Source organism: Amblyraja radiata, chromosome 26, assembly GCF_010909765.2.
Source record: "Amblyraja radiata isolate CabotCenter1 chromosome 26, sAmbRad1.1.pri, whole genome shotgun sequence".
Classification (NCBI taxonomy): domain Eukaryota; kingdom Metazoa; phylum Chordata; class Chondrichthyes; order Rajiformes; family Rajidae; genus Amblyraja; species Amblyraja radiata.
Window position 1 is genome coordinate 26,105,894 of NC_045981.1, and position 27,593 is coordinate 26,133,486.

The following is a 27,593-nucleotide window of genomic DNA, read 5'->3' on the forward strand; positions in this document are numbered from 1 at the left end:
GCGCGGCAACATCGCGATTGTGATTGGTGACGGGCGCGGCCGCCTGCCCCTGATTGGGTGCTGGTGGCCATGGGCGGTGCCAGCCAGCAGCCGCCTGCCCTGTCCCTTTAAATAACCCTCGGCAGCATCAGAGGCAGCACCGGGCGTGAGGTGGGAAGCCAAGTTACAACGCACAGCGAGCGAGCGGGTTGGGCAGCTTGAATATCTCCAATGGTCAGTCATCGCATCTGACAGGAGCGAAGGAAAGACAAAAAAAAAAAGACAGCACCGCCACAAAGGGGGGGATCAAAGGCAAGAAGGACAAGGGCACTCCCAAACAAAGGGGAAAGTCAATGCAACCATCAGGGGCTGCAGCAGGCGCAGCCTTGCTCTGTCCTTGCTTTTGTCCTGCATCTGGGCTGCACTGTGACCACACAACCCCGCAGGAAGGTGAGGAGCTTCGCGACTGCACCGTTATAGAATTAAATCGTGTAGAATTATAATCGCTAGGAAACGATCATGTCACGAATGAGAGAGCGTATCTATTTGTTAATCTAAAAATAATAGCAATAATGGTGCAAGAATTAATAGTGCATCACCGACGTACGCGATATTAAAATACAAAGACTGTATTAGTTGCACGCTTTCCCCCCCTATATAGTATTTTTTTTATTGCATATATGTATTGCAATGTCGCTATATATATATATTTATACTCGCCGGCACACGCACACAAGTACGTGGAGCTTGCTTATCTGGAAGGGCAGGGAGGCACAGATGACAGTAAATAACTCTCAAAACATTGCATGGAATGCGGAATGAGAGGCTGCAAGGTAACCGCTGGCACATCTGCGGCAGCGGACTGCTTCGCTGGAACCGGGCTGAAGACAGTGCCTGTTCCTTGATTATTTATGTCGGCTGCGCTGCCGCACCATGGAAGTCTCTTCTCGAAACTGTTAGCTTCAAACAGGATTTTAATTGGCTTTTAATAGACAAAAGAAAAACTTCAACTGTGCTGCGCTTGGGAGATGTTGCGAAAACGATGTTTTCGTTTTGCATTTGACGGTGGAGGATACGAACAAAGATAAATGAGTGATCTGAAATAAATAAAGATAAATAAATGCCCTTTCAAAAGAGGCATTGTCAATACGGTTCTCAGAGGGAATAAAAGGGGTTATTTTGTTTGTTGTCAACAATAATAATCTACCTAAAACGAACATGTCTTATAAAGATCTGTCAGTATCGGACGTGATGTAGATGTTGCTTTAAATAAAAGGCCGGTGCTCAAACCTGTACAAACGAATTATTCACTTAGTGTGTGTTTACTTGGTAGTGACTGTCGCGGTTGACAACAGCAGGAGTCTTTACTCCAGTGTTTCAGCTACGGCATGTCCTGATCTGCTTGTCAAGGTGTGCAATGAAGCCCACCTCTTGTTTTTACTAAACGTGCCTGATACTATTGTCTTTGTGGCTCTGCCCCCCGCCCAAGCCTGAATCTCTAGCATTATATCTTGTTCATGTTTATTGATCTAGTCTTGTTTGCGTCCCGGGCACTCTTCTCTGCGCGTTGTAAATATTTGTTGTAATATTAATGAATGTGAAACAACCTTCCTTTCAATCAATGATCGCCAAAGATATTGTTTCTTAAACATCTCTTTGGTTTGAATATTTGGCAAAAGAGATGAGTTTTTTTAACGCAGATTTGTTATATTCCTGGAATACGCCACCAGAAAGACTGCGGACGAAAATTCAACAATAACTTTTAAGAGTGAATGGGGTGTATATTTGCAATTGCAAGGGGATGGGACGAATCCGATATTTTTTTCAGAAAGGTGCAATTGGCATTCTATTGGCCTTCTGCAGTTGTCATTCTATGGTTCTCAAATATTAATACGTGTGAATCACCTTTTAAATTAAGGCGTCATGAACACGAATATATTTCACCCATTCTAATATTTCACCGTTTGCTTCATGTTGTTTTGATTAAACGATGCAATTTAGATTGCGCCAGTTTACAAAGTAGCTCCGTCTTTCAATGTCTCCTGACCTCCCTCTGTGGGTTTGAATGTTTTCTGGCTAAAGTACCCTTGGGCAGCAAAATCCTTTATGGCAAAAATCTTCATTGACAAGGACTGCGGAGACAGGATACTCAACGGGATTAATATTCGTCGTGTCTTTTTGGGCGGGCTGGCGGTGACGCTTTATTTACAAGCAGCGGTTTTATTGTTCTTAAAGGCATCATGTCTTGATGTGATGAGATGTGGAGCATCAGGCAGGCAGGTCACGCAGCATTAGCGATGACTGAAGCAGGGAGGAGGGGCGGATGGAAAAGAGAAAGGATTCGCACCGAGCAGGAGGGAGGGAGAGAGAAACGAAGTTCGGAAACGGGAAGAAAAAAGTGATACGTGAAAGAAAGGTAGTGGGTTGATGCGGGTGAGGGATAGTGGAGGGGAGGGGGCGACACACTGGGAAAGAGAGCAAAGGCGAGGACAGCAACCAACGTCCCTCCATCTGGCAGTGTTCACAGTTCGGTCAATCCCTACTCACGTTTTGTATTTCGGTGTGTTTGATCGACTATGAGCTGTTCGAGTATCTCACAATGGCCATCTCGGTGCCCACGGCTCGGTGCCAGTCTCTTGAATGAAAGCGGAGGGGGAGCGGGGAGACGCACACAGTGTGGTCGGCCGCCTGTAGCGGGTGTAAAAATAATGCTTCTCCCCCATCCGCTGTGTTTTGTAAACGAGATCGTTGGAAGAGTCCAAGGAACGTGCTCTCTGCCTTGGCATTGGATTGCCGTGTGGTACCATTAGATGAAAGGAAAAGAGGATCTCCCTGGCTCTCTGGGACCGCTTCAGCAAACGGGGGGGGGGGGGGGGGGGGCAGTTCTCCTTTGCAAACCTAATTCAGGACCTCTGCCGAGTTTGCCCTTGACTCATACTCGCAGCATGGTCGTCACGAGGTCGTAGGAGGTCTTATGGTGGGCCGTGATGCTAGTCGTGGGTACTCGTGGCATCAAGTAGGTCAGGGCGTTTTTCTAGCCTGATGAAAAATGTCCACGAGTAAAAAAGGTCGTGAATTAGGTCGTGAAAGTGGGACAGGCCCTTTAATTAGCCAGCATCTCCTTTCCCACAGAAGCAGCGGTTATAAAAAAGAACTGCAGATGCTCGTTTATACCAAAGACAAACACAAAATGCTGGAGTAATTCAGCAAGTCGGGCATCATTTCTGAGAAAATGAATAGGTGACGTTTCGGGTCGGGACACTTCTTCAGACCTCCTTCAGAAACAGGCTGATTGCTCTCCCAGTTTCTCTGACATGTAAAATCCGATTTCAGTGTCGCAAGACTCGGAATCTCAGACGTTGAAGAGCATGTGGCCCAGGTTCAGACTGGAACCTACTCTGATTCGAGTAGTGTAGGAGGGAAATTCCTTCTCTCCAGAAATGCTGCCTGTCCCGCTGAGTTAATCCAGCTTTTTGTGTCTACCTTCTCTGATTCGAGGTTACTTCTGGGTAGCCCCTTATTAACCTGAAATGCTTTCGGGACCCGACATCTTGTGATTTTGAGCCTGACTCTAAGGTGCCGATACTGCATCAGAGCTGAAGGAGGAACTGCAGGAACCTCTCAATGGTCAACCAAAGAATAACCCCAAAGAGCATCTCTTCTGATCAACTCAATCTTCATACCTTTTAATTAGTCTAGAGATACAGGGGTTTAAGAGGTAGGATTTGCCCACTAAGTTTGCATTATTCAATTAGGTGTTTCTGCTCAGATACAGCAGTGAAGTAAAACAGAAAGCTTCTCTTGGCAATGTGCTGTGCCTGAAAGTGCAAAGTTATTGGGCAAATCCTACCTCTTAGATCCCTGCATCTCTGGGCTAATTAAAAGGTATGAACACGATGCAGTTGTACATTGGACAGCAGGCAATATTTTATTCTATTTGAAAGCTACCTTGCAATGCTTGATCCAAATGGCACTGAAACATTAATTGTCTCTCTCCACAGATGCTGCCCAACCTACTCAGTATTTCAGATTTTGTTCCAGTGATAACTAGTTTGATCTGTGTATTGATGTCCTGCATAATCATATAGTGATCAAATTGCCCCAGTATGACCATCTACTGAGGGTAGGAATAGGAAGATAACTCGGGTGAATGCCTGGCTGAGATGTTGTGGCTAGACTCGGAACCTCAGATGTTGAAACATGTGTGGCCCAGTTTCAGACTTGGTGGCGACTTTGCGAACAAGCTTCTTTATGGAACCTTCTCTGATTCAATATTTCTTCTCTGTAGCCCCCTTATTGACCTGAGACGTTTTCTGGATGGTACATCTTGTGATTTTGAGCCAGACTCCAAGATGCTCCACCACCACGGAGCTGGAGGAGGCACTGCAGGAACCTCGCAATGTTCAATCAATAAAATGACCCCAAAGAGTGTCTCCTCTGATCACTCCATCTACACACCTTTTTAATTTGCCTAGAGATACAGTGGTTTATGAGGTAGGGTTTGCCCACTAAGTTTACTTTCAGGCACTGCTCCTTGCCAAGAAGAGCTTTTTTTACTTCACATAAATCTCATGGCCAACGTTGTCATTTGCTCCTGCAATAGACAACTTGAGCACTGATTTATGGGGCATTTGAGGGAACTTGAACAGTGTTAATCCGGAGGAGGCGCTGTCCTGAACGGCTGCCTGTCCTGCAGCTGTCCGTTTTTTTCCCTTCTTTTTTTTATTATTTTTAGTATGTTGAGTGTGCAGTCAGGGGGCCTAATCTTTTTATGTGTGGGGGGTGGTGGGGGGGAAGGGGGAAACTGCTTTTCGAGTCCCTACCTGGTCGGAGGGGTTGCTTTCCTCCGAGCAACGACTTCGACCTGTCCTTGCGGCCTACCAGCGGGTCCTGGAGCGACGTTTCCCTGAGGGGACCGGGCCAGAACATCGGCTTTGGCGGCGGCGCAGAACATCGGCTTTGGCGGCAGCGCAGCGCTGAAGCGCTATTGCGGAGCGGGCGATGCCTTTCCTGGGTCGCCGCGCTGGAACTCCGGTATGCTGGGACTGCCGATGAGAACATTGTGGAGCCGCGGTTCTGTGGAGCGGCCAGCTGCAACGCCGAACTTTACATCCCGGAGCCTGGGATCTCTTGCTGAGATCGCCAGTGTGCGGAGCTCCGTCCGGCGCGGTCGGTCGGTCTGTTGGCTTGGAAGCCGCGGGCTCCGGTGGGAAGGCGGCCGTTCCTGGCACCCCAAGCCGCTGGGGGTTCTCCCGACGCCGAAGCACCATCACCCGGCGAGAACATCGGGCGCTGTGGCGGCGACTGTGGAGGCCTCAATAGGCCCGACTTTGGGTGGACAAGGGGATGGGGACTGGACTTTGTGCCTTCCCCCACAGTGGGAATCACTGTGGGGGGATGTTTTTGTGTTGAACTTCTTTTTGAATCTATGTTGTATTTTTATTAGTGTGCTGCAAGGACATCAGAATTTTCCCTGAATAAGGGGATTAATAAAGTTTAATCTAATCTAATCTAATCTAATCTAATCATGTGCTGCATTAATAGCTCCAATCCAAATGTAGTTCATGACTTGCAAATCTCTTAGAATACAGAGTTCAGGATGAATGCTATTATTTATTTCACTGATCCCATTACTCAGATCGGGGGCCTTCTTCAGTCTGAGGAAGGGTTCTCACCTGAAAAGCCAACTATTCATGTTCTCCAGGGATGCTGAATGACCAGCTGAGTTATTCCAGAATTTAGTGTCTATCCATGATAAACTAACTTCTGCAGTTCCTTGTTTCTACTTCTAGACCCCATTATTCAATGAGATGTTTCTCTTCAAAATACAAACAGGGTAGAAAAGCTCCTCTTGGCAATGTGCTGTGCCTCAAAGTGCAAACTTAGTGGGCAACTCCTACCTCACAAATCCCTGTATCACTAGGCTAATTAAAAGGTGTGACCATGATGGAGTTAATCAGAGGAGTTGCTTTACCAAGCTACTGTTGCATATTGGACAGAAAGCAACATTTTATTCTATTAAACTGCCTAGCAACGTTTAATCCAAATAACACTGAAACATTCATTCTTGCTCTCCACAGATGCTGCCCAACCTACTCATAATTTCAATTTTAGTTCAAGTGATAACTCGTTTGATCTGTGTATTGATAGCCTGTATAGACCAGTTTCCACATGTATGCAATCTAATGACACACAGAGGATAGGAATATGAATATAGCTCATGTGAGTGCCTGGCTGATGAGTTGTGCAATGTGCCAGGAATCAGATTTTTGGACCCTTTTTGCTCTCCAGGCATAATGTCTGGGGCAGAAATGACCTGGTCAAGAGGGGCGGGTTGCACCTGAACTGGAGGGGAACTGATATCCTGGCAAGCAGGTTTGCTAGTGCTACAGAAGGAAGTGACAGTAAATTCAGTGGATTGTATATGCAGGGGCATGACAGAGATGGAAGAAAGACAGTTGGATTCAATTGCGCTATTTCAATGCTAGAGACCTCACCGATAAGGTAGATGAACTCATGGCCTGGATAGATATATCCAATGGAAATTTGGCCAAGTGAGGAACAGGACTGGCAGCTTAATGGTCTAGGCCCTAGGGTACAGGTACATTCGTTGAGATAGAGATGGGGCTAAAAGAACAAGGTAAGTTGCTTTATTGATTAAGGAGAATATTGTGGCAGTAGTCCGAGATGACATTGTTGAAGGAGGCTATATGGTTGGAGCAGAGAAATTAAAAAGGGGATGATCACCTTGTTGGGATTGTACTATAGTACAAACATGCTGTGATAGGGTTGTCATAGTGGGGGATTATAACTTTCCCGATGTAGACTGGGACAGTCTGAGTGCTCAGGGCTTAGAAGAGATGGAATCTGTCAAATGTATTCAGGAATGTTACCTCAGACAACATGTAGAGGCCTTGACAAGGGAGAGGGCACAGCTCGACCTACTTTTAGGGAATTGGGCAGGGCAAGTGACTAAAGTGACTGGGGAGCTTTTGGGGACCAGCGATCATAGTTCCATTAGCTTTAAAACAGTGCTGGTCCACAAGCTAAATTCCTAAATTGAGGCACTGTCAACTTTGATGGTATTAGGGGCAGGAACATGCAAAAATTGATAAGAGAATGTTGTTTGCGGCAAATTGATGTCCAGAAAGTGGGATGCTTTTAAAATGGTTACAGTGATATTTCAAGGTATGCATGTCCCTATCAGAGTGGGGGACAAGACAGGTGGAGTAAGGAATCCTAGATGATGAGAGAAATTGAGGCTGTGGTGAGGAAAAAGGGGGAGACAAGGATCAGGTGCAGGCAGCGGGGATTGTGGTAATCTGGAGGAGTAGAGGAGATTGAGAAACATATGGAAAAGTTAATTAAGAGAGCAAAAAGGGGACATGGGATGGCACTCTCAGAAAAGGTTAAGGGGAATCCAAAGACTTTATATGTACATTGATGGAAAGGGGGTAACTAGAGAGAGAGCATGGCCCCTCAGAAACCAAAATGGTTATCTGTGTGTGAAGCCACAAGAGATTGGCATGGACCTCAATAATATGTCTCCTGTTTTTTCCACAATGAAAGATTAGGGAGCTTGGGACAGTTAATCGAGATGTGACTGATTGATACACCAAGTTCGACCGAGTTCGGCCCACCAGGTTCACGCCAACCATCGATCAATCGTTCACACTAGTTCTATGTTATCCCACTTTTGCAACCACTCCCTGCACATCAGGGGCCAATTTACAGTTTCCAATTAACCTATAAACCCACACATCTTTGGGATGTGGGAGGAAATCGGAGCACCTAGAGGAAAGCCATGCAGTCATAAGGAGAAAGTGTAAACTCTGCACAGATTGCACCTGTGGCCAGATTCGAACTTGGCACTCTGGAACTATGAGGCAGCAACTCTACCAGCTGCGCCACTGTGCTGTAGTTGAGGACTGTCCATATTACAGTCGAGGAGGTGCAGGGCATCCTAAGACGTACCTCGGTAGTCATGAAATGCTTTGAGAGGCTGGTGAAGAAACACATCTGTGCCTTCCTCCCTCGGAACATGGACCCGTTGCAGTTCGCATACCGTCCGAACAGATCCACGGACGATGCGGTCTCCCAGGTCTTGCACACTGCTCTCTCCCATCTGGATAGCCAGAAGGGGGGCTACATGAGGATGCTGTTCATTGACTACAGTTCAGCCTTCAACACGATAGTCCCCACCAGACTGGCCGGGAAGCTAATGGAATTGGGGCTCAACACCTCCCTGTGTGCCTGGGTCCTAGACTTTCTCACCGCCAGGCCCCAGGTAGTCAAGATGGGAGGGAATACATCGAAGTCCCTCACCCTGAGCACAGGATCGCCCCAGGGTTGCGTCCTCAGCCCCCTATTGTACTCCCTGTACACACATGACTGTGTGGCTAGGTTCAGCTCCAACTCAATAATTAAGTTTGCTGATGACACTGTGGTGGTGGGCCTGATCTCAGACAACGACGAGAAGGCCTACCGGGAGAAGGTGGCTGGTCTAGCACTCTGGTGCCAGGATAACAGCCTCCTCTTGAACATCAAAAAAACGAAGGAGCTGATCATGGACTTTAGGAGGGCACATCATCCGAGGACGTACACTCCATTGAGGATAAATGGGGATCCTGTGGATAGGGTGAACTGTTTTAAATATCTGGGAGTCCACATCTCCGAGGATATGACATGGGCATCACATGCCTCAGCACTCGTGAGTAAGGCCTTTACCACTTCAGGCAATTGAGGAAATTCAGAGTGTCTCCGAGGATTCTCCAGTGCTTCTACGCAGCGGCAGTGGAAAGCATCTTGTCCGGGAACATTACCATCTGGTTTGGGAATTGCTCTGCCAAGGACAAGAAGGCTCTGCAGGGAGTAGTGCGTTCGGCCGAACGCACTATGGGAACTTCACTTGCCCCCCTGCAGGAACTATATATCAGGAGGTGCAACTCCAGAGCCAACAATATCATGAGAGACCCCTTCCACCCCTGCAACGGACTGTTCCAGCTGCTACGGTCAGGCAAACGCCTCCGTTGCCATGCGGTGAGAACAGAGAGGTTGAGAAGGAGTTTCTTGCCAGAGGCCATTCGGACTGTAAACGCCTATCTCACCAGGGACTAACTCTACTGAACGTTTTTCCTTCCATTATTTATTATGTAAAAGAATATGTGTGTTATGATTGTGTTTATAGTTTGTTTGGTTGTTTGTCTTTTGCACAAAAGACAGCGAGCATTGCCACTTTCATTTCACTGCACATCTCGTATGTGTATGTGACATATAAACTTGACTTGACTTGACTTGAAATCGCCTATGCATGATTAGATATATTCAAGGACACTGTGGGAAGTGAGAAAAGAATTGCAGGAGACCTGATTGAGGTTTGTGAATCATTGATAGACATGTGTGAGGTGCCAGAATACTGGAGGGTGGCTGATGTATCTCTATTTAAGATGAACTGCAAAGAAAAAAATTGAAGTATAGACCAGTAAGCCTAACATCTGTGGCAGGAAAGTTCCTGGAGAGGAGTCTGGGGGATAAGATATACATGAGTTTGGAAAGGCAGGAGGTCATGTCTCATGTCAAGTTGATTGCGTTTTTGAAGAAGGTTTGCATACTAGGCTATTCTGGTTAGATCGCATCCAAGTTGAGCTAGCTAACTGGATACGGAATTTGCATCATGGTAAGTAAAAGAGAGTAGTGATGGAAGGTTGTTTTTTGGATTGGAAATTGTCAGGACCTGAGAGGATGAGTTATAGGCAGAGGTTGGGCAAGCTTAGACTTTATTCCTTGGAGTTCAAGAGGCTGCAAGAGAAACACCATGAATTGAGACCAGCACAGATTAGGTTATTGCTCAGATCTGATTTAGTCTTCATTTTCTGCTTTAATAGAGTGTAAGAATTTAGCCTGGGGATAATGACAGGTTTTCACCAAGTTTTATCTTCCCACAGGGAGAAGGATCTGAAGGCAGTGCCAGAGCTGACTTTGGTCCGACTGCAACCATGAACTCTTCACTGATGACACGTGGAACCAGTGATGTTCTGGAGGAGCTTCAGTTGCTCACAGCTCAGAACCTGGAAAGGCTGGAGGTGAATAAGTACTACGAGGTGATTAGGGAGCTGGGAAAAGGCACCTATGGCAAGGTGGACTTGGTTATCCATAAAGTCAGAGGTATGTACCAATTGCAGATGGTCCTTCTTCACTGCAATCAGTAGCTTGGGACTGTACTGAAACCACCTTTTGATAACAAGCATCAAGGCTAAATCAACTTAATTACTAGTTTCCCCCACCAGAATCCACCCAACATTTCTATCCTCAGTTATTCGTGCTTCAACATCCCCCCCCCCCCCCACCTAGCAAACAGGCTAGCTTTGTTCAATTTGTTCAATTATGTTCATTAAGCTGCAGAAAATATGCCATTAAGCTGGAAAGAGTTCAGAAATGATCTACAAGCATATTGCCAGGACTCGAGGGACTGAGTTATAGGGAGAGATTAGGCATACTGGGAGTTTACTCCTTGGAATGTAGGAGATTTGCCAGTGATCTTATAGAGATCTATAAAATCATGAATGACATGGACATGGTGAATGCACTCAGCCTTTTCCCCAGGATTTAGACATCAACAATCAAGGAGCATAGATTTAAGGAGATAGGGGAATGATTTAATAGGAAATTGAGCAGCAGCTTTTTCACATATGGGTTTATGGAACAAACTTTCAGAGGACATGTTGTACATGAACAGCATTTAAGGGAATTTGGCCCGGCACGTGGATAGGAAAGCTTCAGTGGGATATGTGTTAATTATGGCCAAATGGGAGTCCTGCTCAGCATGGACAAGTTGGGCTGAAGGGGCTGTTTCCATGCTCTGTGACTCTATCACCAGGAAATGTTTCACACACGTTCATTATTTGGCATTCCACAGTTCTCTGATGTATGATGGTGCACACCAAAGAAAACCTTGGACTCTTGCTGAAATGCTTGAATGTGCGTCCACATAATGAGTAGGCCTACCTAAATGTAGACTTGTGTACAGCCACTCTGACTCATGGTGGGGCACCTGCACTTTGCTGAGGGCCTAGTATGCTCATTCCAACCTATGTTTGATCTTCTCCCTTTCACCCAGGCTTGGGAACCTAGATATGGATGCACTCACTCTGGCTCTGAATTTATTCACGCGTTCAGCCGTGAATTTCAATGAACTCAAGTTCTTGGCCATCCTAATAGCTTGACCATTTTCATAAATTACCAAAGTCTTCAAGTCCCAGCTGGTGTTCCCCAATACAGAGGATGAAACATACCATAATGAGAGTACCACACAGAATAGTTTATTTAAGTACTATTTGTGAGAACATGTGTACAAATTAGTAAGTATTTTTCTCACATCATAGCCATGGACTTGCTCAAATAATTCGTCACTAATTGTAAAGCGCATTGAATGTTGCTTATTTTGCTCCATTTATCTACGTAAAACCAGGTTAGGGCCTGTTGTGAAGGGCCCATACACACAGGAAAGTGCCGTGCAATTGTATGGCTCAGCTTGGGAATATCATCTCTGTTTGTGTGGTTGAGTTAGTTATTTTGAGAGGAGTATATTGTCCTACAGGTGTAACTGCATTAGGTTCAGCCCTTGTGGTAACAGCACAAACCTGTTCATGATGCGATCGTTGACGTGTTAACACAACCAACAGTTCCAGAATTAGAAATGCCATGGGGCCACACCTTGGGTGGAGATATATCCATCAATTCTGAGCTCTGCAATAGGAATTTAATAGGAAGCTAAATATGTGCCTGACAATAGGACTATTAATTCCATGCACCAGCCCAGTTTGTCTTTGTTCTTGTGCCCTATACCACATGCGTGTGCATTCTTTGTATGGGAGCATTTGTTTCTGCAGTGCTGCAGAATTTGTCTGTCACATTTAAACATCATCAGAGAGAAATTCTGAACCCGATATGGAAAATAAATAGCTTGCATTTATTTCACTTCTCAACATATCCCCTTTGAAGCATGAAGTATTTTTGGGTCACTGTAATATGCAAAAATGCAGTAGCCTACAACCTTCTTGTTCAGAGGAGAAATTAGCACAAAATCCATGCCTGCATTCTCGAGAGAGTGTCTTCCCTCAGAGGTGTTGCTCTGTCTGATTTCTCAGTGAGGTAAAAGATTTCATGGCCCAGTTCCATTCCACAATATTGTTTAACATTTAATCCCTCAACTCAACAGGATGGCCTTATCATTTTCAAATAGCTGTTCTGAGAGGGTGTTTTGCTGCTGTATTTCTTGCATAACAGTGACCCAAAAACGCTTTATTAGCTCCAGGCACAGCATCTGGACATTCCCTTCCTGTATCTACATCCTCCATCTGCCTAATTCCAAAAAGGTGGTACACCCTCAGACCATACTTTATTTTTTTCAGTGGCATTCATCTAACAGGGCCCAACTGATCAATATGTTCAGATCTGACATTGCACTTCAAGAATGAGTGCGACTATATAAAAACCCAATTGATTCACTGAAGTCCTTTGGGAAAGGAATCATGTTATGTTTATCCAGACTGGCCCTTTGCTGCCAACACTGGTCTCGGCCATTTTCTGAAGTGACTCAGCCAGTATTAGTTTCTGTGCTTGGAGTTGATTAGTTATCCCCGAATAGCCAGTGGTGACCATGCCCTGAGGAGTTTGTTTCATTGGTTTCAGGAGGATTCTGTATAATTTCATGAAGGAGAACTAAGCTAACTAAACCAGGCAAAAAATAAAGCATGAGGGAAACTAGCTGGCACGTTTTGAAACAGTTCAGCAAGTTGCACTGATGTGGAATGCACTGTTTGAACTGCTGATAGAAACAAATTCCCAACTTCCTGAGGGAATTGAATAATATATTTCAAAAAGAGAAAATTTCAGCTTGCTGGAGGGAGGGAAGAAGGGTGAAGTAGCATGAATTGAATAGTTCTTTCCAAGAGCTGGCATTGACATGATGGGCCAAATGGACTTCTTCTACACCTACAGCTAGTAGCAGGAGTGTGTAAGATCACATAACAAGGACAGGGACCTGAAAACAGAAAGGTGCTGATTTTGGAAATCTGACGTAAAACCAGAAAATGCTGGAAACCTTCATCAGGTCAGGCATCGTCAGTGGAAATGGAGTCAGTCCGGGTTCTGACAAAGGGAATTTGACCTGAAGCATTCCCTCTCCTACAATAGATGCTATATGACCTGGTAAGTATTTGCAGCCATCTCACCTTTTATTTATGGGCAAAGTTTTTTTTTTTCACTTTTGGATATCCTTTTCACTTTTTTTCACTTTTGGGTACAGGGCCAGCGGAACATTTTTGAAAGTTGGGGGGCTGAACGATCGCAGATCACCGGCCTCTGAGGTACCCGGTGAGGGACCCTTTTCTTAAACCCAAAGAGCAGTTCAACACATGATACAAAAGATGTCAGTCTTAAAGTAGCATTATTCACAACACTAATAAGTAGCATTATTACATACACAACATTGCATTTTCCTTAAGGAAAGAGAAGAGATAAAGAAATCTGTGACTCTTTAAACCTATTTAACATATTTATAGATTTCACACATCTAACGGAGTACTTGACTCCCACACTCTTGGTGAGTTTTCACAGCTGTGCTTGCTGTAAGCCAGTATTGAAATTGTTGATTCCTTTGGTATTGCTGAAGTACCAGCCATCCATGGACTTAACAATTTCTTCCCACTTTGACTTCATTGGGTTGGTATACAAATCAAAGGACTCCTGCACCTCGCCGAGGTTTCCATATAATGTTCTCCTTATATGGTCAGGAGATTAGGGGGAGTAGAATGTGGGTGAGTTCAGGTTATGAGCTTTGGAGGGAGCAACATCAGAATCTCAGATTGGTAGGGTTGGGTACCTGTGGAATGTAGGAGTGGTCCAGGGTATAAAAGCCAAACAGGGAGACTCAAAAGACTGCAGATGTTGGAAAGTGGAGCAAGAGACAAATTGCTGGATGGCTCAGTGGGTCAGGCAGCATCCGAGGGGAGAAATGTGCAGTCAAATGTTTTGGGTTGAGACCCTTCCTGTTGCCTGAAAGCATGGAGTGGGAATAGCCAGTATGAAGAGGTGAGAGGGTTGGGCAAAAGCTGACATGTGATGGGTGGATCCAGGTGAGGAGGGGTAAATTGGTGGATGGTATTAGATGGGTAGCGAGGGGTGGAAATTAGGACAAATGCTGGGGACGTGATAGGTGAAGGTTGCCAGGGGCCAGATGTCATCTGATGGGAAAGGAAGGTGCAGTATGAGACCAAATAAGAGAAGAGTGAGGGAGGGAGGCCATGGATGATGGAAAGATGCAAGCTATTGGGGAAGGAACGGGATGAGAGGGGGCAGCATGTAATTGGAATAAAAGGGTATCTGCATTGATGGAGGGTCTGGGTGGGGGTGGAGGGGCATGGCTGGTCACCTGAAATTAGATAATTCAATGTTGATCATCATCGGCGGGCACTCAAAACAAGTATGAGTGTCCTCTTTTGGGAGGACGCCTGTGCGTGACTTTGTTTAACGTGGGGAGACTGGTGCACAGACAGCCACCACATGGTCCTAGACCGATCTGGGTCAGGATCCAGTGGCATGGAGTCCAAGACGACCGGAGACCCTTTTCTGCTGCAGCCTTCATCCGCCTTCCCAGACGTTGTCACGCTCCACTAAAGTCAGACATCATCCTCTGCCTGTTCCACCGTTGAGGTCTTGGTTGGATTGCTCTTTGTCGTGGACCTCCCCCTCAACCTTACTGCCATGGGTGGCCCTACCAGGAGCATAGCTGCAGACGGCATCGCTCTCAGGATCTCAGGACCACACGAGCTCCTCCACCACGACAAGGTGACAATCCACAGAGAAGATGTTCATGCCGTCGGGTGGGATATGAAGTACTGTTCCTTTAGCTTGTGTTTGGCCTTAACCTGGCAGGAGGAGGCCGAGGACAGTCAGGTTAGTGTGAGGATAGGAAGGGCAATTGATATTGCTGTCAATCGGGAGATCCAGATGGCATGGCGGACAGGGTGCAGATGCTCAGCAAAGCTGTTGCACCATCTGCGTTTAATCTCACTGATGTAAAGGAAGCCACCAAATATGTAGTTCCCTGATATGGAGCCAATCAGGTTACATTGGGGCATGCAACAAAAGCAGAAAATACTGGAAACACTGAGCAGGTCAGGCAGAGTCTGTGGAGTGAGAAAGTCTTACTGTTTTGGTTTGGAGACCGATCATCTGACCTGAAACATCAATCTATTTCTCTTCCTACCAAAACTGTCTGACCTGCTAAGTGTTTCCAGCATTTTTGATATTGTTTCTGATTTTCAACATCTGCAGCTCGTTTTTCATTTTCATTACATTGGGGCACCGGTGTCCCAGGAGGGAGTAGAAAACGTAGCTCGAAGGACGTTATTCAAGATCCTAAAGGGAGGGTACTTGCTCAGAGCACAACTTCATCCCATGCGTTTATAATTTGGAAATCGCATGGGCTCATGGATGACTTACAGCCAAATGTTTCTAGTCTGGGTGTTGCAAAACAACACTTTTCCACGCTGTATCTCTACACTAAACTAATAAGATATAAATCAGATTGAAGGTTCACCAGCAGATGGAATTGAAATTTTATAATAGATGGCACAGTGACGCACCAAGAGAGCTGCTGCCGTCCAGTGCCAGAGATCCGGGTTCAATCTAGACTACGGGTGCTGTCTGTGCAGAGTTTGTACATTCTTCCTGTGACTGCATGGTGATCCAATTTCCTTTAACATTCTAAGACGTGCAGGTTTGTAGGTTAATTTAGCTTCTGTTAATTGCCCTTAGTGTTTGTAGGACACAGAAAACAGTATGGGTGATCAATGGTTGGTGTGGACACAGTGATTCTCTTCTCTATCACTAAACTAAGAAATAACCTGTTTAGTTTCGTTGGTTTATTGGGTTTTCTCCGCGAGCTTCGGTTTCCTCCCACACTCTGAAGACGTACAGGTTTGTAGGTTAATTGGCTTGGTGTAAATGTAAAAATTGTCACTAGTGTAGGTAAGTGTTAATGTGCAGGAAACGCTGGTTGGTGAGGACTCAGTGATCCGAAGGGCTTGTTTCTGCGATGTATCTCGACACTAAACTAAACTAAACGCTCGTGTTTCACACTGGCAGAAACATGTCTTCCAGCTCTTTAACACAGAGGAATGATGGAGAGTATGATCTGGGAAGTCACCACCCAGATCCAACTGCCCCAGCCAGTTAAACATGCTTTCTTCAATTCTTTGAAGTCCTAATTTTCTTAATTATCGTTGAGAATGAGGAAATAAATATTTTTGTAATTACTATGGTTTTTCTCCTGAGAACAGCTTTAGTCTTAGAAACATAGAAACATAGAAAATGGGTGCAGGAGGAGGCCATTCGGCCGTTCGAGCCAGCACCGTCATTCATTGTGATCATGGCTGATCATCCCCTATCAATAACCCATGCCTGCCTTCTCCCCATATCCCTTGACTCCACTAGCCCCTAGAGCTCTATCTAACTCTCTCTTAAATCCATCCAGTGACTTGGCCTCCAATGCCCTCGGTGGCAGAGAATTCCATAAATTCACAACTCTCTGGGTGAAAAAGTTTTTTCTCACCTCAGTCTTAAATGCCCCCCCCCCACCCCCTTATTCTAAGACTGTGGCCCCTGGTTCTGGACTCACCCTTCATTGGGAACATTTTTCCTGCATCTAGCTTGTCCAGTCCTTTTATAATTTTATATGTTTCTATAAGATCCCCCTCATCCTTCTAAACTCCAGTGAATACAAGCCTAGTCTTTTTAATCTTTCCTCATATGACAGTCCCGCCATCCCAGGGATCAATCTCGTGAACCTACGCTGCACTGCTTCAATCACAAGGATGTCCTTCCTCAAATTAGGAGACCAAAACTGTACACAATACTCCAGATGTGATCTCACCAGAGCCCTATACAACTGCAGAAGAACTTGGGGATTCATTTTTGATTGCTGGAATTATGGACTTCTGACCCAAGCAACTTTGAAACAAGCTAAGCATACCAGGATCCTTTTACCCCTACTTCATTGTTAATTATTTAACCCCGATAGGGCCAGAGTCCCGGGTTTGATCCCAACTACGGGTGCCGTCTGTACATTCTCCCCGTGACCACGTGGCTTTTCTTTAAGATCTTCGGTTTCCTCCCACACTCCAAAGGCGTACAGGTTTGTCGGTTAATTGATTTGGTAAATGTAAAAATTGTCCCTAGTGTGTGTAGGATAATGTTAATGTGCAGGAATCGCTGATCGGCGAGGACTCGGTGGGCCAAAGGGCCTGTTTCCGTACTGTAACTTTAAACTAAGCTAAATTAAAATAAAATTTACCAATAGAGTGAAAAAGCATGGAAACAGGCCTTTCACTCACATGTCGACACTGACAAACGTGTCCTATTATCAACCTGGCTGCGTTTGGTCCATATCCCTACAAACCTTATCTCCCCATGTACCTGCCCAAATGTTTCTTGAACATTGTGATAGTATCTGTATCAACGACCTCCTCGCCCATTCCATAAACCTACTACCCCTTGTGTGAAAACAAGGTTGCTCCTTGGGTTCCTAATAAATTTCCCCCCTCCCCCCTCACCTTAAAACTATGTCCTTGATTCCCCAGCTCTGGGTCAAAGTCTGTGCATTTACCCTATCTATTCCTCTCATTATCTTAAGAAAACCCATCATCCTCCTGCGCTACAAGAAATAGAGTCCTAACCTGCTCAACCACTCCCCATAGCGTAGGCCCTCTAGTCCTGGCAATATCCTTGTAAATCTTCTCTACACCCTTTCCAGCTTGACTGTCTTTGGATTTAAACCCTCATTTGGGTCAATCTCCTTGAGTAACCAGGGAGGTGATGTCTGACAATACCTGCCAGCCCACATAACAACTGCCCCTCACTGCATGTCAAACAAATTCATCACGCACAAAACATTTGCCGTGGGCGGCGCGACTTTCGTCAGCAGCGGCCTCTGCAGTCCGTCTGCGTTTTTATTATTTTATGTCTATGTTTTTATGTAGTTTTTGTTATTTTTTGTTGGGGTATGTGTGTGGGGGGGGTGGGGGTGGTGTGGGGGGGAGGGGGTAACTTTTAAATCTCTCCCTGCACGGGAGACCCGACCTTTTCTTTGTCGGGTCTCCGTTGTCGTTGGGGCTGCAACGAGGAGCGGCCTCCAACAGGAAGACCGGGGGCTCTGGTGCCGACTACTCACCTCACCGTCGCGGAGCTGGCCGAGTCCAGAGCGGGTGGAGCTGTGGTGGACGCTGCTGCGGCCCGACCTCCGGAGATCCGGAGGCTGCAACTGCGGGTTTGGCGGACAGTGACACCGGGAGCCCGCGGGTCCCTGGAGGGAGACCGCTTTTCGGGGCTTCAGCAACGGCGACTTCTCCCGCCCGAGTAGCGGGGTTGAAGAGCTCCTGGAGCGGGGCCTTACAGCACCGCCCCGCGCGGCTTGGAATGGCCGCGGGACTGCGAGCGCACGCCGGGGGCTCTAACACCAAGACCCGGTGTGCGACCTTGCATCACCCGGCGTGGCTTTAATGGCCGCGGGACAATCGCCATCGCCCGCCGGGGGCTTTGACTTTTACTCTGACATCGGGGGGGGGGGGAGGGGAGTGCAGTGGAGAGATAAGTTTTTTTGGCCTTCCATCACAGCAATGTGATGGATGTTTATGTAAATTATGTTGTGTCTTGGGTCTATATTGTTTGTAATGTATGGCTGCAGAAACGGCATTTCGTTTGGACCTCAAGGGGTCCAAATGACAATAAATTGAATTGTATTGTATTGTATTGTATTGTATTGTATTTTCAAGACATTTCGGAATTTGAGCAGGTGTTCTCACCCTGCATTTCTCAGGCACTTTGTTTGCTTTAAGCATCAGTGGAGTGCTGCAGGATTACTAGAAATGCGAAATAAGACCAGTTCCTGATTCTATACCATGTATAATGGCGCAGACTTCATTCAGTTGGATTGGGCATGCATTGTGCCTTAGGCAATACATATATGCTTTTATACAGTGCCTGTATGTCCAGAATGCACAATTTTATAATGACTGGATGAGCACAATTTCTCCATGTTATTGGGGTATTGCAATATACCCCACTTGCTCTGGAACGAGCTGCCAGAGGGGGTAGTGAGGCAGGTACTATCAAGATGTTTAAAAGACATTTGGGTACATGGATAAGATAGGTTTAGGATTATGGGTCAAACATAGGCAGGTTGAACTAATGTAGATGGTGCATGTTGGTCAGCGTGGACAAGTTGGGCCAAAGGGATGGTTTCCATGCTGTAAGACTCAATGGTTTTCAAAGTAATGGACAGTTTTCAATCCATACTAACACACTTCTTCCAATATCTTGGGCTCTTAATTTATGCACCGGCCTCTCATGTCCACCTTGTCAAGTCCCTTGTAGAAGTCTAAATACACTACATCTACAGGTTCTCCTCTGCGAACTGAACCCATCACATCTTCAAGATTCCGAACAAAGTTGTCAAGTATGATTCTACTTTCATAAAGCCACTCTGACCAGCTTTGATTATGTTAATTTTTCCAAAATGAATAGTTATTTCCTCCTTGATTATTGACTCAAACATGTAACCAATAATGGAGGTTAAACTAACCAGCCTGCAGTTTCTCACCATGTGTTTTCCGTCCTTTTTAATAGGGAAGTCACATTGTCTCCTGTCCAGTCTTCTGATAGCCTCCCTGAATTTAGTGAGTTTGAAACATTTTAACCAATAGGTCCACTGCAGCCACTTCCTTTGAAATCCTTAAGTACAGATCAAATGTTGTATTCGGGCAACACAATATACCTGCATTGTCTTAGGGCAATGCAAAATAGGCTTATTGTATTGGGAATGCTGCAGCTATACCTCAGAAGACTGCAGTTCATGCAGGATAAATATGTTTCTAGTGATTATTAAGTGTTGCACTGCCCTCACAGCTTATTCTACATTTGGTGCAAGCCGCAATCTTTATGATTTTTTTCAAAGACTGACTTTTATAACATCCTGAAGTATTAAACATCAGGTTTATCTCCCACTACCACCAATGGTTGAAAAAAAATCAACAGATCCAATAAAAAATTATAATTGGGCCCATGAGCCCTAAGTTGCACACCAGGTGAATGATTAATATTTTCTTTCTTGCTACAGGTACCAAAATGGCTTTGAAGTTCCTGAGGAAGAAGACCACCAAACTGAAGAGTTTCCTCAGAGAGTACAGCATCTCACTTTATCTGTCAGCTTCACCTTTCATCATTGACATGTTTGGAATAGCCTTTGAAACTGATGAGTATTATGTGTTTGCCCAGGAATATGCAACCGCAGGGGATCTGTTTGACATAATTCCACCCCAGGTATACAAGCAACTTCATGTTGTGTCTTACCTTCTACTCTATAGTGTTCTTTAGTCTGATCATTTGCCATTATCATGTTGCCTTCCATACACAAGGCACAATTGTTTCTAAGCAAACTGTCGGAGAAACGCAGCAGGTCAGGTAGCATCTGTGGAGGTGTGGCCGAGAGTGGATGGGGGCTACAGTGCTTCCCGGATGCCAAAGGCAATATTTTCATTTATGCTCACTTTATGTTTGGATGTTCCATATTGCTTTTTTATGGTTACTGTGAAATAAAAGCCAAAATAAAGGTAAGATGTGAACATGGATAATCATAATTAAGAGAAAGTGGAGAATCTTTGTATAAAAACAATTTATTGTCACAGTCAAAAATAGTTGAGTTGTTACCCATTCCTTTTATTAAAGTCTTAAGGGCCTGTCCCACGAGTATGCGACTGCATGCGGCAAGCGCGACCTAACGTGGTCGCTTGAGCCGTACGGCCTCGCGGTGCCGGTCCCACTTCGATCGCCGGAGCCGTATGGAGTTGTGTGGAGCTGGTCCCGACATCGTGCAGGGCTCCGAAAAATTGACACTGTTCAAAAATTCCGCGCGGCAACGGCCTGCCGGCCCGCAGCCGCATTGAGGCCGTACGCAGCACTTCGACGGGCCGTACGCACCGTCTCGACGCCGTACGCAGTGTCTTGATGGCGTACGCCGAGCACGAACTTCCCGCAGACTTCGCTTGAACATCACGTCGCGCTTGCGGCATGCGGTCGCATGCTCGTGGGACAGGCCCTTTAGTCCCATCACCCTGGCTATGAGCATAGAGGTCATTTTATACTGTAGTTGTACAATAAATTGGTGAGGCCACATTTAGAGTATTGTGTTGAATTTTTGTCCGTGTTATAGGAAAGATATTGTTAAGCTGGAAAAGGTGCAGTGAAGATTTACGAGGATGTTGCCAGGGCTTGAGGCCCTGTTATAGGGAGAGGTTGAGTAGGTTAGGACTTTATTCCTTGGAGCGCAGGAAAATGATGGGTGATCTTAGTGGTATATAAGATCATGAAAGGAATAGATAGAATAAATGTACAGTACATTTACCCAGAGTAGTGGAATCAAAAACTAGAGGACATAGGTTTAAGGTGAGGGGGAAAGATTTAATAGGAACTTGAGGGGCAACTGTTTTACACAAAGGGTAGAAGCTATATAGAATGAGCTGTCAGAGAAGGTAGTTGAGGCAAGTACTATCACAAAGTCTAAAAAACATTCAGACAGGTACATGGATGGGATAGGTGTAGATGGATATGGGCCACACGCAGGCAGGTAAGACTAGTGTAAATGGGTTTGAAGAAGGGTCCTGACCCGAAAAGCCACCCATCCTTTTTCTTAAGAGATGCCGCCTGACCCGCTGTTACTCCAGTAGTTTGTGTCCATCTATTGTAGATGGGGCATGTTGGTCAGTGTGGGCAAATTGGGCCGAAGGGCTTGTTTCCACACATTATGACTCTATGAAGTCACCAATACTATAATTGTTGAATTTCACATCGTCCCTGGCTCTGGAATCTAACTAAAAATATTTTGACTTTTATCCAAATACCAGGCTTGGGGAAAAGTCTAGTGTCTCAATTTCTGGAACAAAGATCCTTCATCCATTATGATTCGTCTTCAAGCACTTTGTCCAGGATCCCTTAATTCAAGGGTCAGTCTGTTTTAATTTCTTTAGGAAAGCCCAGTGGCGTGGCAAGTAGAGCTACTGCGCACAGTACCCAAGACCTGGGTTCAATCCCAACTTCGGGTCCAGTCTGTTTGCACATTTACACTGTGACCACTTGTGTTTCCTCCAGGTGCTCCAGTTTCCTCCCATGCCCCAAAGTGCAGGTCGGTAGGTTAATTGGCTGTTATATATTGCCCCTAGTGTGTAGATGAGTGGTCAAATCTGTGGGGAATTGATGAGTATGTGGGAGAATAAAAACTGGATTGATGAGGATTTAGTGTGAAGGTGACAGCCTCCACGCTGTATTTATCTCTCCAAGGACCTTTATTTTGTTGGCCTCGGGTTGGGGTTACTTATCAGAGTGTTCATTCTTTGTTCCTATAAGTCAATGTTCCTGGGTACATAGTTGAATGAGAGGGAGTTGTGGCCCAATTCACAATGAAGAGTCCAGTAACAGATGTAACCTGCCTTCCATTATTCTCTCAAAGGTTGGTCTTCCTGAACAGATTGCCAAGCGCTGTGTGCACCAAGTTGCCTTAGCTCTCGACTACCTTCACAGCAGGAAGCTGGTACACCGTGACATCAAGCCCGAGAACATCCTTATCTTTGACAAGGAGTGCCGCAAGGTTAAACTGTCAGATTTTGGAATGACTCGTCGGGCTGGTACTCCTGTCAAGCGAGTGAGTGGTACCATCCCTTATACTGCCCCGGAACTCTGCGATGCTTCCAAACATGAGGGCTTCTCCGTGGAATACAGCATTGATGTCTGGGCGTTTGGGGTGCTACTCTTCTGCATGCTCACAGGAAACTTCCCCTGGGAGAAAGCCCTGCTCTCAGACTCTTTCTACGATGAGTTTGTAAGATGGCAAAAGCGTCGAGGATCCAACATACCGTCACAATGGAGAAGGTTCACCGACGATGCCCTCCGTATGTTCCGGAAACTTCTGCCCATCGAACCAGAGAGAAGATGCTCAGTCAAGGAGATATTCAGATACCTGAGTTATCGGTGGATGCTGGACACAGATTGTGGCAACAGCATTGGTGACGCAAGCTCTTCCTCCGAAGAAGATCTAGTGGCCAGGATGAAGCAACAGAGCCTGTCCCCTGTGTGCAGTGTTGCAAAGAACACCATCTCTATGGAGACTCCATCATCGCGCTTCACATCCATGACAACATCCAGCTCCCTCTCTTCAAATAGCAGCTACGAGAGGGCATCAAGAGAGAGCAGCAACACCAGGATTCTGGTCACAACACCTATTGAGATCTGCGTCTAGCTTACACTGAAATGTCCAGGATGTGGGTGGTTTTGAGTGTGACAGGATTGTTTTACAGAGTAACAAACTTATCCTTACTGCGGAAATTATTATTTGTTACTTTGGGAGTCAAAGTGATCTATCGACGAGGGCTCAAACTCCAATTGGGCTTTGATTCAGCCATTGGTTTACAAAGTCTTCACCCTCAGCTCATTCTCACCAGTTGTGACTTACGTTGCTTTGTGTCTTTGGGTCAGGTAGGATGAAGGATGAGACACAGTGGGTGACATCAAGGGATGAACTAGCACATGGGTCCAAAGAAACAGGGCAAGGCTGTTGCAAGGATCTCAACCGATTAGGATCAGTTTCTGTGGAAGAATCCTCTTTTTCAATTATATATTACAAGCAAATGTCAAGGGCATTGTCCATAGGTATGACAGCTGCTGCTGTTCAAATGGCTTTCCTCCTAAGGGCTTGGTAGTGTTCACCAGAAGGAGTGATCACTCTGCACAAGTCATCTTTAATAACACTCGCCTTTCACTAATGTGAATGTGACTTCCCACATCCAAACACACTAATTTTGGTTCTAATTTTTAAAATTTCAATTTAAACTTGTTTTGTACCTGGAAGCTTTGGCCCTCCTTCCCATGCACTGCTATTATGTGAGCTGACAACTTGCTCTGAACATCTTACTGAAGAACCAGTAGTAGACTAACTTTACAACACTATGGAGTTAATATTCATTCACCAAACCAAGTGGCGTTTAGATAATTGCTAGAATTAGATAGGTCCAGTGATGAGTTAGTTTGGTGCAACAATCTCAGTGCTGAGAGATATTCTTTTATATTTAAAACAAAATGTTATAAGTGAGAGCACCAACATCCAAAGCACGCCTTCCCCACCTCTCAACAATCTCTTGCATCTCGGCATGGATGAGTTGGACCAAGTGGCGTGTTTCTGTGGTATATGTTCTGTACCTGTCCTTTGAGTGAGTGCGTGCTTGAGAAGGTGGATTAATATATCCATTTTATTTTTGAGTCGCATGTAAGGCCTGAATGGAAATGATGCATACCTCAGTGTGTTGATTTCTGCTTTAGCACATCCGAAGCAGTAAGGTTTAGATAATGGTGGCATCAGGTGTGAGTTCCAGCGTCAGTGCTAGCTTCTCCACAGGTTTGTGGGGAGTTTCTCTGAAGAGCCGCTGGAGGTTGAACAAAGCCAGGTTGCCATCCCTCTCAATGTCTCCCATCGGAGTAACCTGCAGCAACCATTTGAAAGGACAATCGATCAACCGGCCAGTGAATGTTTTTTGGAGATTATGATCTGTTCCTATCTCTGAGGTAGCACAGTGGCACACTGTCCGGTAGAGCTTCAACCTGACTTGCAATGCTGTCTATGTGGTGTTTGCACATGCTTCTTGTGATTCGTAGCTTTTCTCCGGTTGCTCCAGCTTCCTTCCAGAACCCAAACATGCACATTTTGGCAGAGTAGTTGGCTTCAGTAAATTGCCCCAGAGTATACAGCTGGGTTGTAGAATCTGGATGGAGTTGATGGGAATGTGGGGAGAATAAAAACTATGATTAATGCAGGATTAGTGTAAATGGGTGGTTGATGATCAGCATCAACTTGTTGGGTCAACGGTCAGTTTCTGTGCTCTATGACTGACCTATGTTGATTTTGATTGATCTTTTGGCAAATATTCTGTTGTCTTTCACTCCCAACCCAAACCCCAGCCCCATCTATATAAAAAAGAAACACTAGTTTCTTCCCACTGATTACCATGTTGTGCAGATTACAATCCTTCCGTAGATTTACTGCGCTTATAAGAAAACCAACTCTGAGAGGTGATTTCAAACTTGAGGCATGCTGAGCATTCAGGTAGCAGCGTAATGTTCCTGTGGGAGAGGTGCGAGTTATCTAGAAAATTAAAGGAGTGAGATTTATCTAATCCTCTCAATGAAGGTCAAAGACTGCGGGTGATATTAACCCCACCTACCCAGTTGTAAACACTCAACAAATTAAATTGAAGCAGGAATGTAAAATGGAAGATTGCTCATTGGTGGTCTGGGATCTCTTTCTATCTTGATTGTATTAATGTGACTTTGAAGTGCTGTTTTAGTGGTGGAGTCCAACCATTCATTTGCAGGCAACTGACAAAGTACCACTGGGATTAGTTGGCATTGCCAGTCAGTATCTTCCAATCACACAGTCCTTCCACCAATTGAAGTAATGGCATTGTGTGTCTCAAACATGAAATGTAACAGAAGCTGAGAAAATTAGTTGGATTGCTGGAAGTCTTAATTTTTTCTATTGGGTAGGAATTGAGTTTAACAACCTTAAAAAAAATGCTGGCATGAGTAAAAAGCTATTTGCACCTGACGGAGTTCAAGTGTCCAAACTTAGCATTCAGGCAAGAGGTTATCTGTGGCAACCATTTGATCAACTGGCCACTGAACCTTTTAGAGCAATTATGAAGTGTTATCTATTATGTGTATAGTTGTGAGGCTCCTGCTATGCTATTTCACTTCTGGTCTGAGATGCTGTTCCCTAAAAACATCCAGCCCAACCCCTCCTCTGCACTCTCAACCCCCCTACCCCACACCCTGTCCTTTACCCATCCACATGTGCAAAAAAAACAGAAAATTTAGGTTAGGGTTTCTTACAGATTACAATCCTTGTGTATCTTCACTGTGCTTACAAGATAAATGTTTCTAATGTTAACGTATGTGCAATATGTTCTATTTAACTATTTACCACATATTTAACTTCAACTTTTACAATGAATTGTCATAGTTTTTTTATTAATTAAAAAACTGAAAACATAGGGCTATGAAAATGGCATCACAGAGCTTTACGTGACGTATTCTGCACCTGTAATAACTCTACAAAGATTCTCGTGTGTTACTCGATTTGGAACTCTGCAAGAAGGAGTTGGGGTTCGGAGCAGTCCAGTGAAGTTTGGTTCATGTGACCTTAGGGTGGGTGGGTGGGAGGTGTTGGAGAAGTGGTGGGGGGGGGGTGTGGCAGGGCTACAATCCACTCTTTTCTCCTTCATTATTGCCATCATTCAATTTGACCTTAGGTGAAAGGCACGGGAATGAGGATCAATGGATGCTGCACGATATTTAATGAGAATCTTGAAAGGAATAATTTTTGATAGAAAACTTCCAAAGAAGGTGGAATCAGTAATAAGCCTATTTACAAAGACTATATTTGAACTGGGAATCTTAGTTAACTGATGCCCTGCATTCTTCTAATGACTGGCAGAAGTGCAAAACAACCTAGACTGTCAATGTCCACCTTTTCACTTTAGAAATGCACTTATTGCTTCTTGTAGACAGTGCAACACTTCCATATATAGTATCAAGGATCTCCCTCCATTGACCCAGTCTCCAAGATGTAGTGTGGGCTATTCAGTTGCCAAACCATGTGTTTGAATTTTAGTGCAATGGGTGTGTTTCTATTCAAAATTCTTCAGAGTTTCGTTCCTCAGTGAATGGTGTGTCGTTTAACTGTTTGTGGTTTGTGACAGCAATGCATTCTTTTAGTGTGCAGAGTTTTAGCTCTTAGCTAAAATGTTTCCCGAGCTCTTCTCTGAGCCATACGATCGATTCAATGGTTGCAATGCAATTTGTCTTCCTGTAAGACTTACTTTATAATTTGATTAAAATTAAAATAAAACAACCGCCTGCTCAAGCTTCTTTGATGCAACAAATCACCCAAGATTGAGCGCAAAGCACATGAGAGAATTTGAAGAGGAGGTAACAGCTGAGAGAAGATGGAGGGTGCATACCACGTGGCAATATGCACGGAGAACAAGGAAAGTGATGTATTAAAAGAGAATACAGTGTATATATGTGAGCAATCACATTCACTGCGTGTGCTATATAAGAGCAGTTGTGTCTTGTGTTTACTTCCAATATTCAAGCAAAGTGAAACATGTACACAACTAAGTACTGGCAATCATTGTTTTTAATGATTTGTTCATGGGATGAGGTAATGTCAGCACCTAATCATCCCTGCACAGAGGAAGCAGTAAGGATTGGCGGACCTGGTGCTAACATTAAGGCAGACCAAGTATGAATGCCAGACTTCCATTCTGAAGGGCATGACCAAATTAGAGGGACCAGAGGATATTATGTAACTAGTGGAAGCAGGCTGCATGATAGACATGGGGAGGGATTACACTTTATGACCGAAATACAGATAGTTTGCAACATCAACAGCTCATGATGGATCAGAGGCAGCAGAAATAAGCACATTGCATGATAGAATTGTGAGGGTGAAC

General features: G+C 45.1%; 1 protein-coding gene across 2 annotated transcripts; it reads left to right on the forward strand.

The window, feature by feature from the left end:
* The first annotated feature begins 127 nt into the window (after positions 1-127).
* LOC116988071 (serine/threonine-protein kinase SBK1-like) lies at positions 128-26,990 on the forward strand. 2 transcript variants are annotated; one of them, XM_033044517.1, is made up of 4 exons: positions 128-187; positions 9,924-10,143; positions 20,156-20,358; positions 22,541-26,990. In XM_033044517.1, exons 2-4 carry the CDS (start codon positions 9,975-9,977, stop codon positions 23,324-23,326), a joined length of 1,158 nt encoding a protein of 385 aa, XP_032900408.1. In that variant the 5' UTR covers positions 128-187; positions 9,924-9,974; the 3' UTR covers positions 23,327-26,990. The 2 variants fall into 2 exon arrangements, with proteins under 2 accessions (XP_032900408.1, XP_032900406.1); XM_033044515.1 differs by having other exon boundaries at positions 134-429.
* Positions 26,991-27,593: the final 603 nt, after the last annotated feature.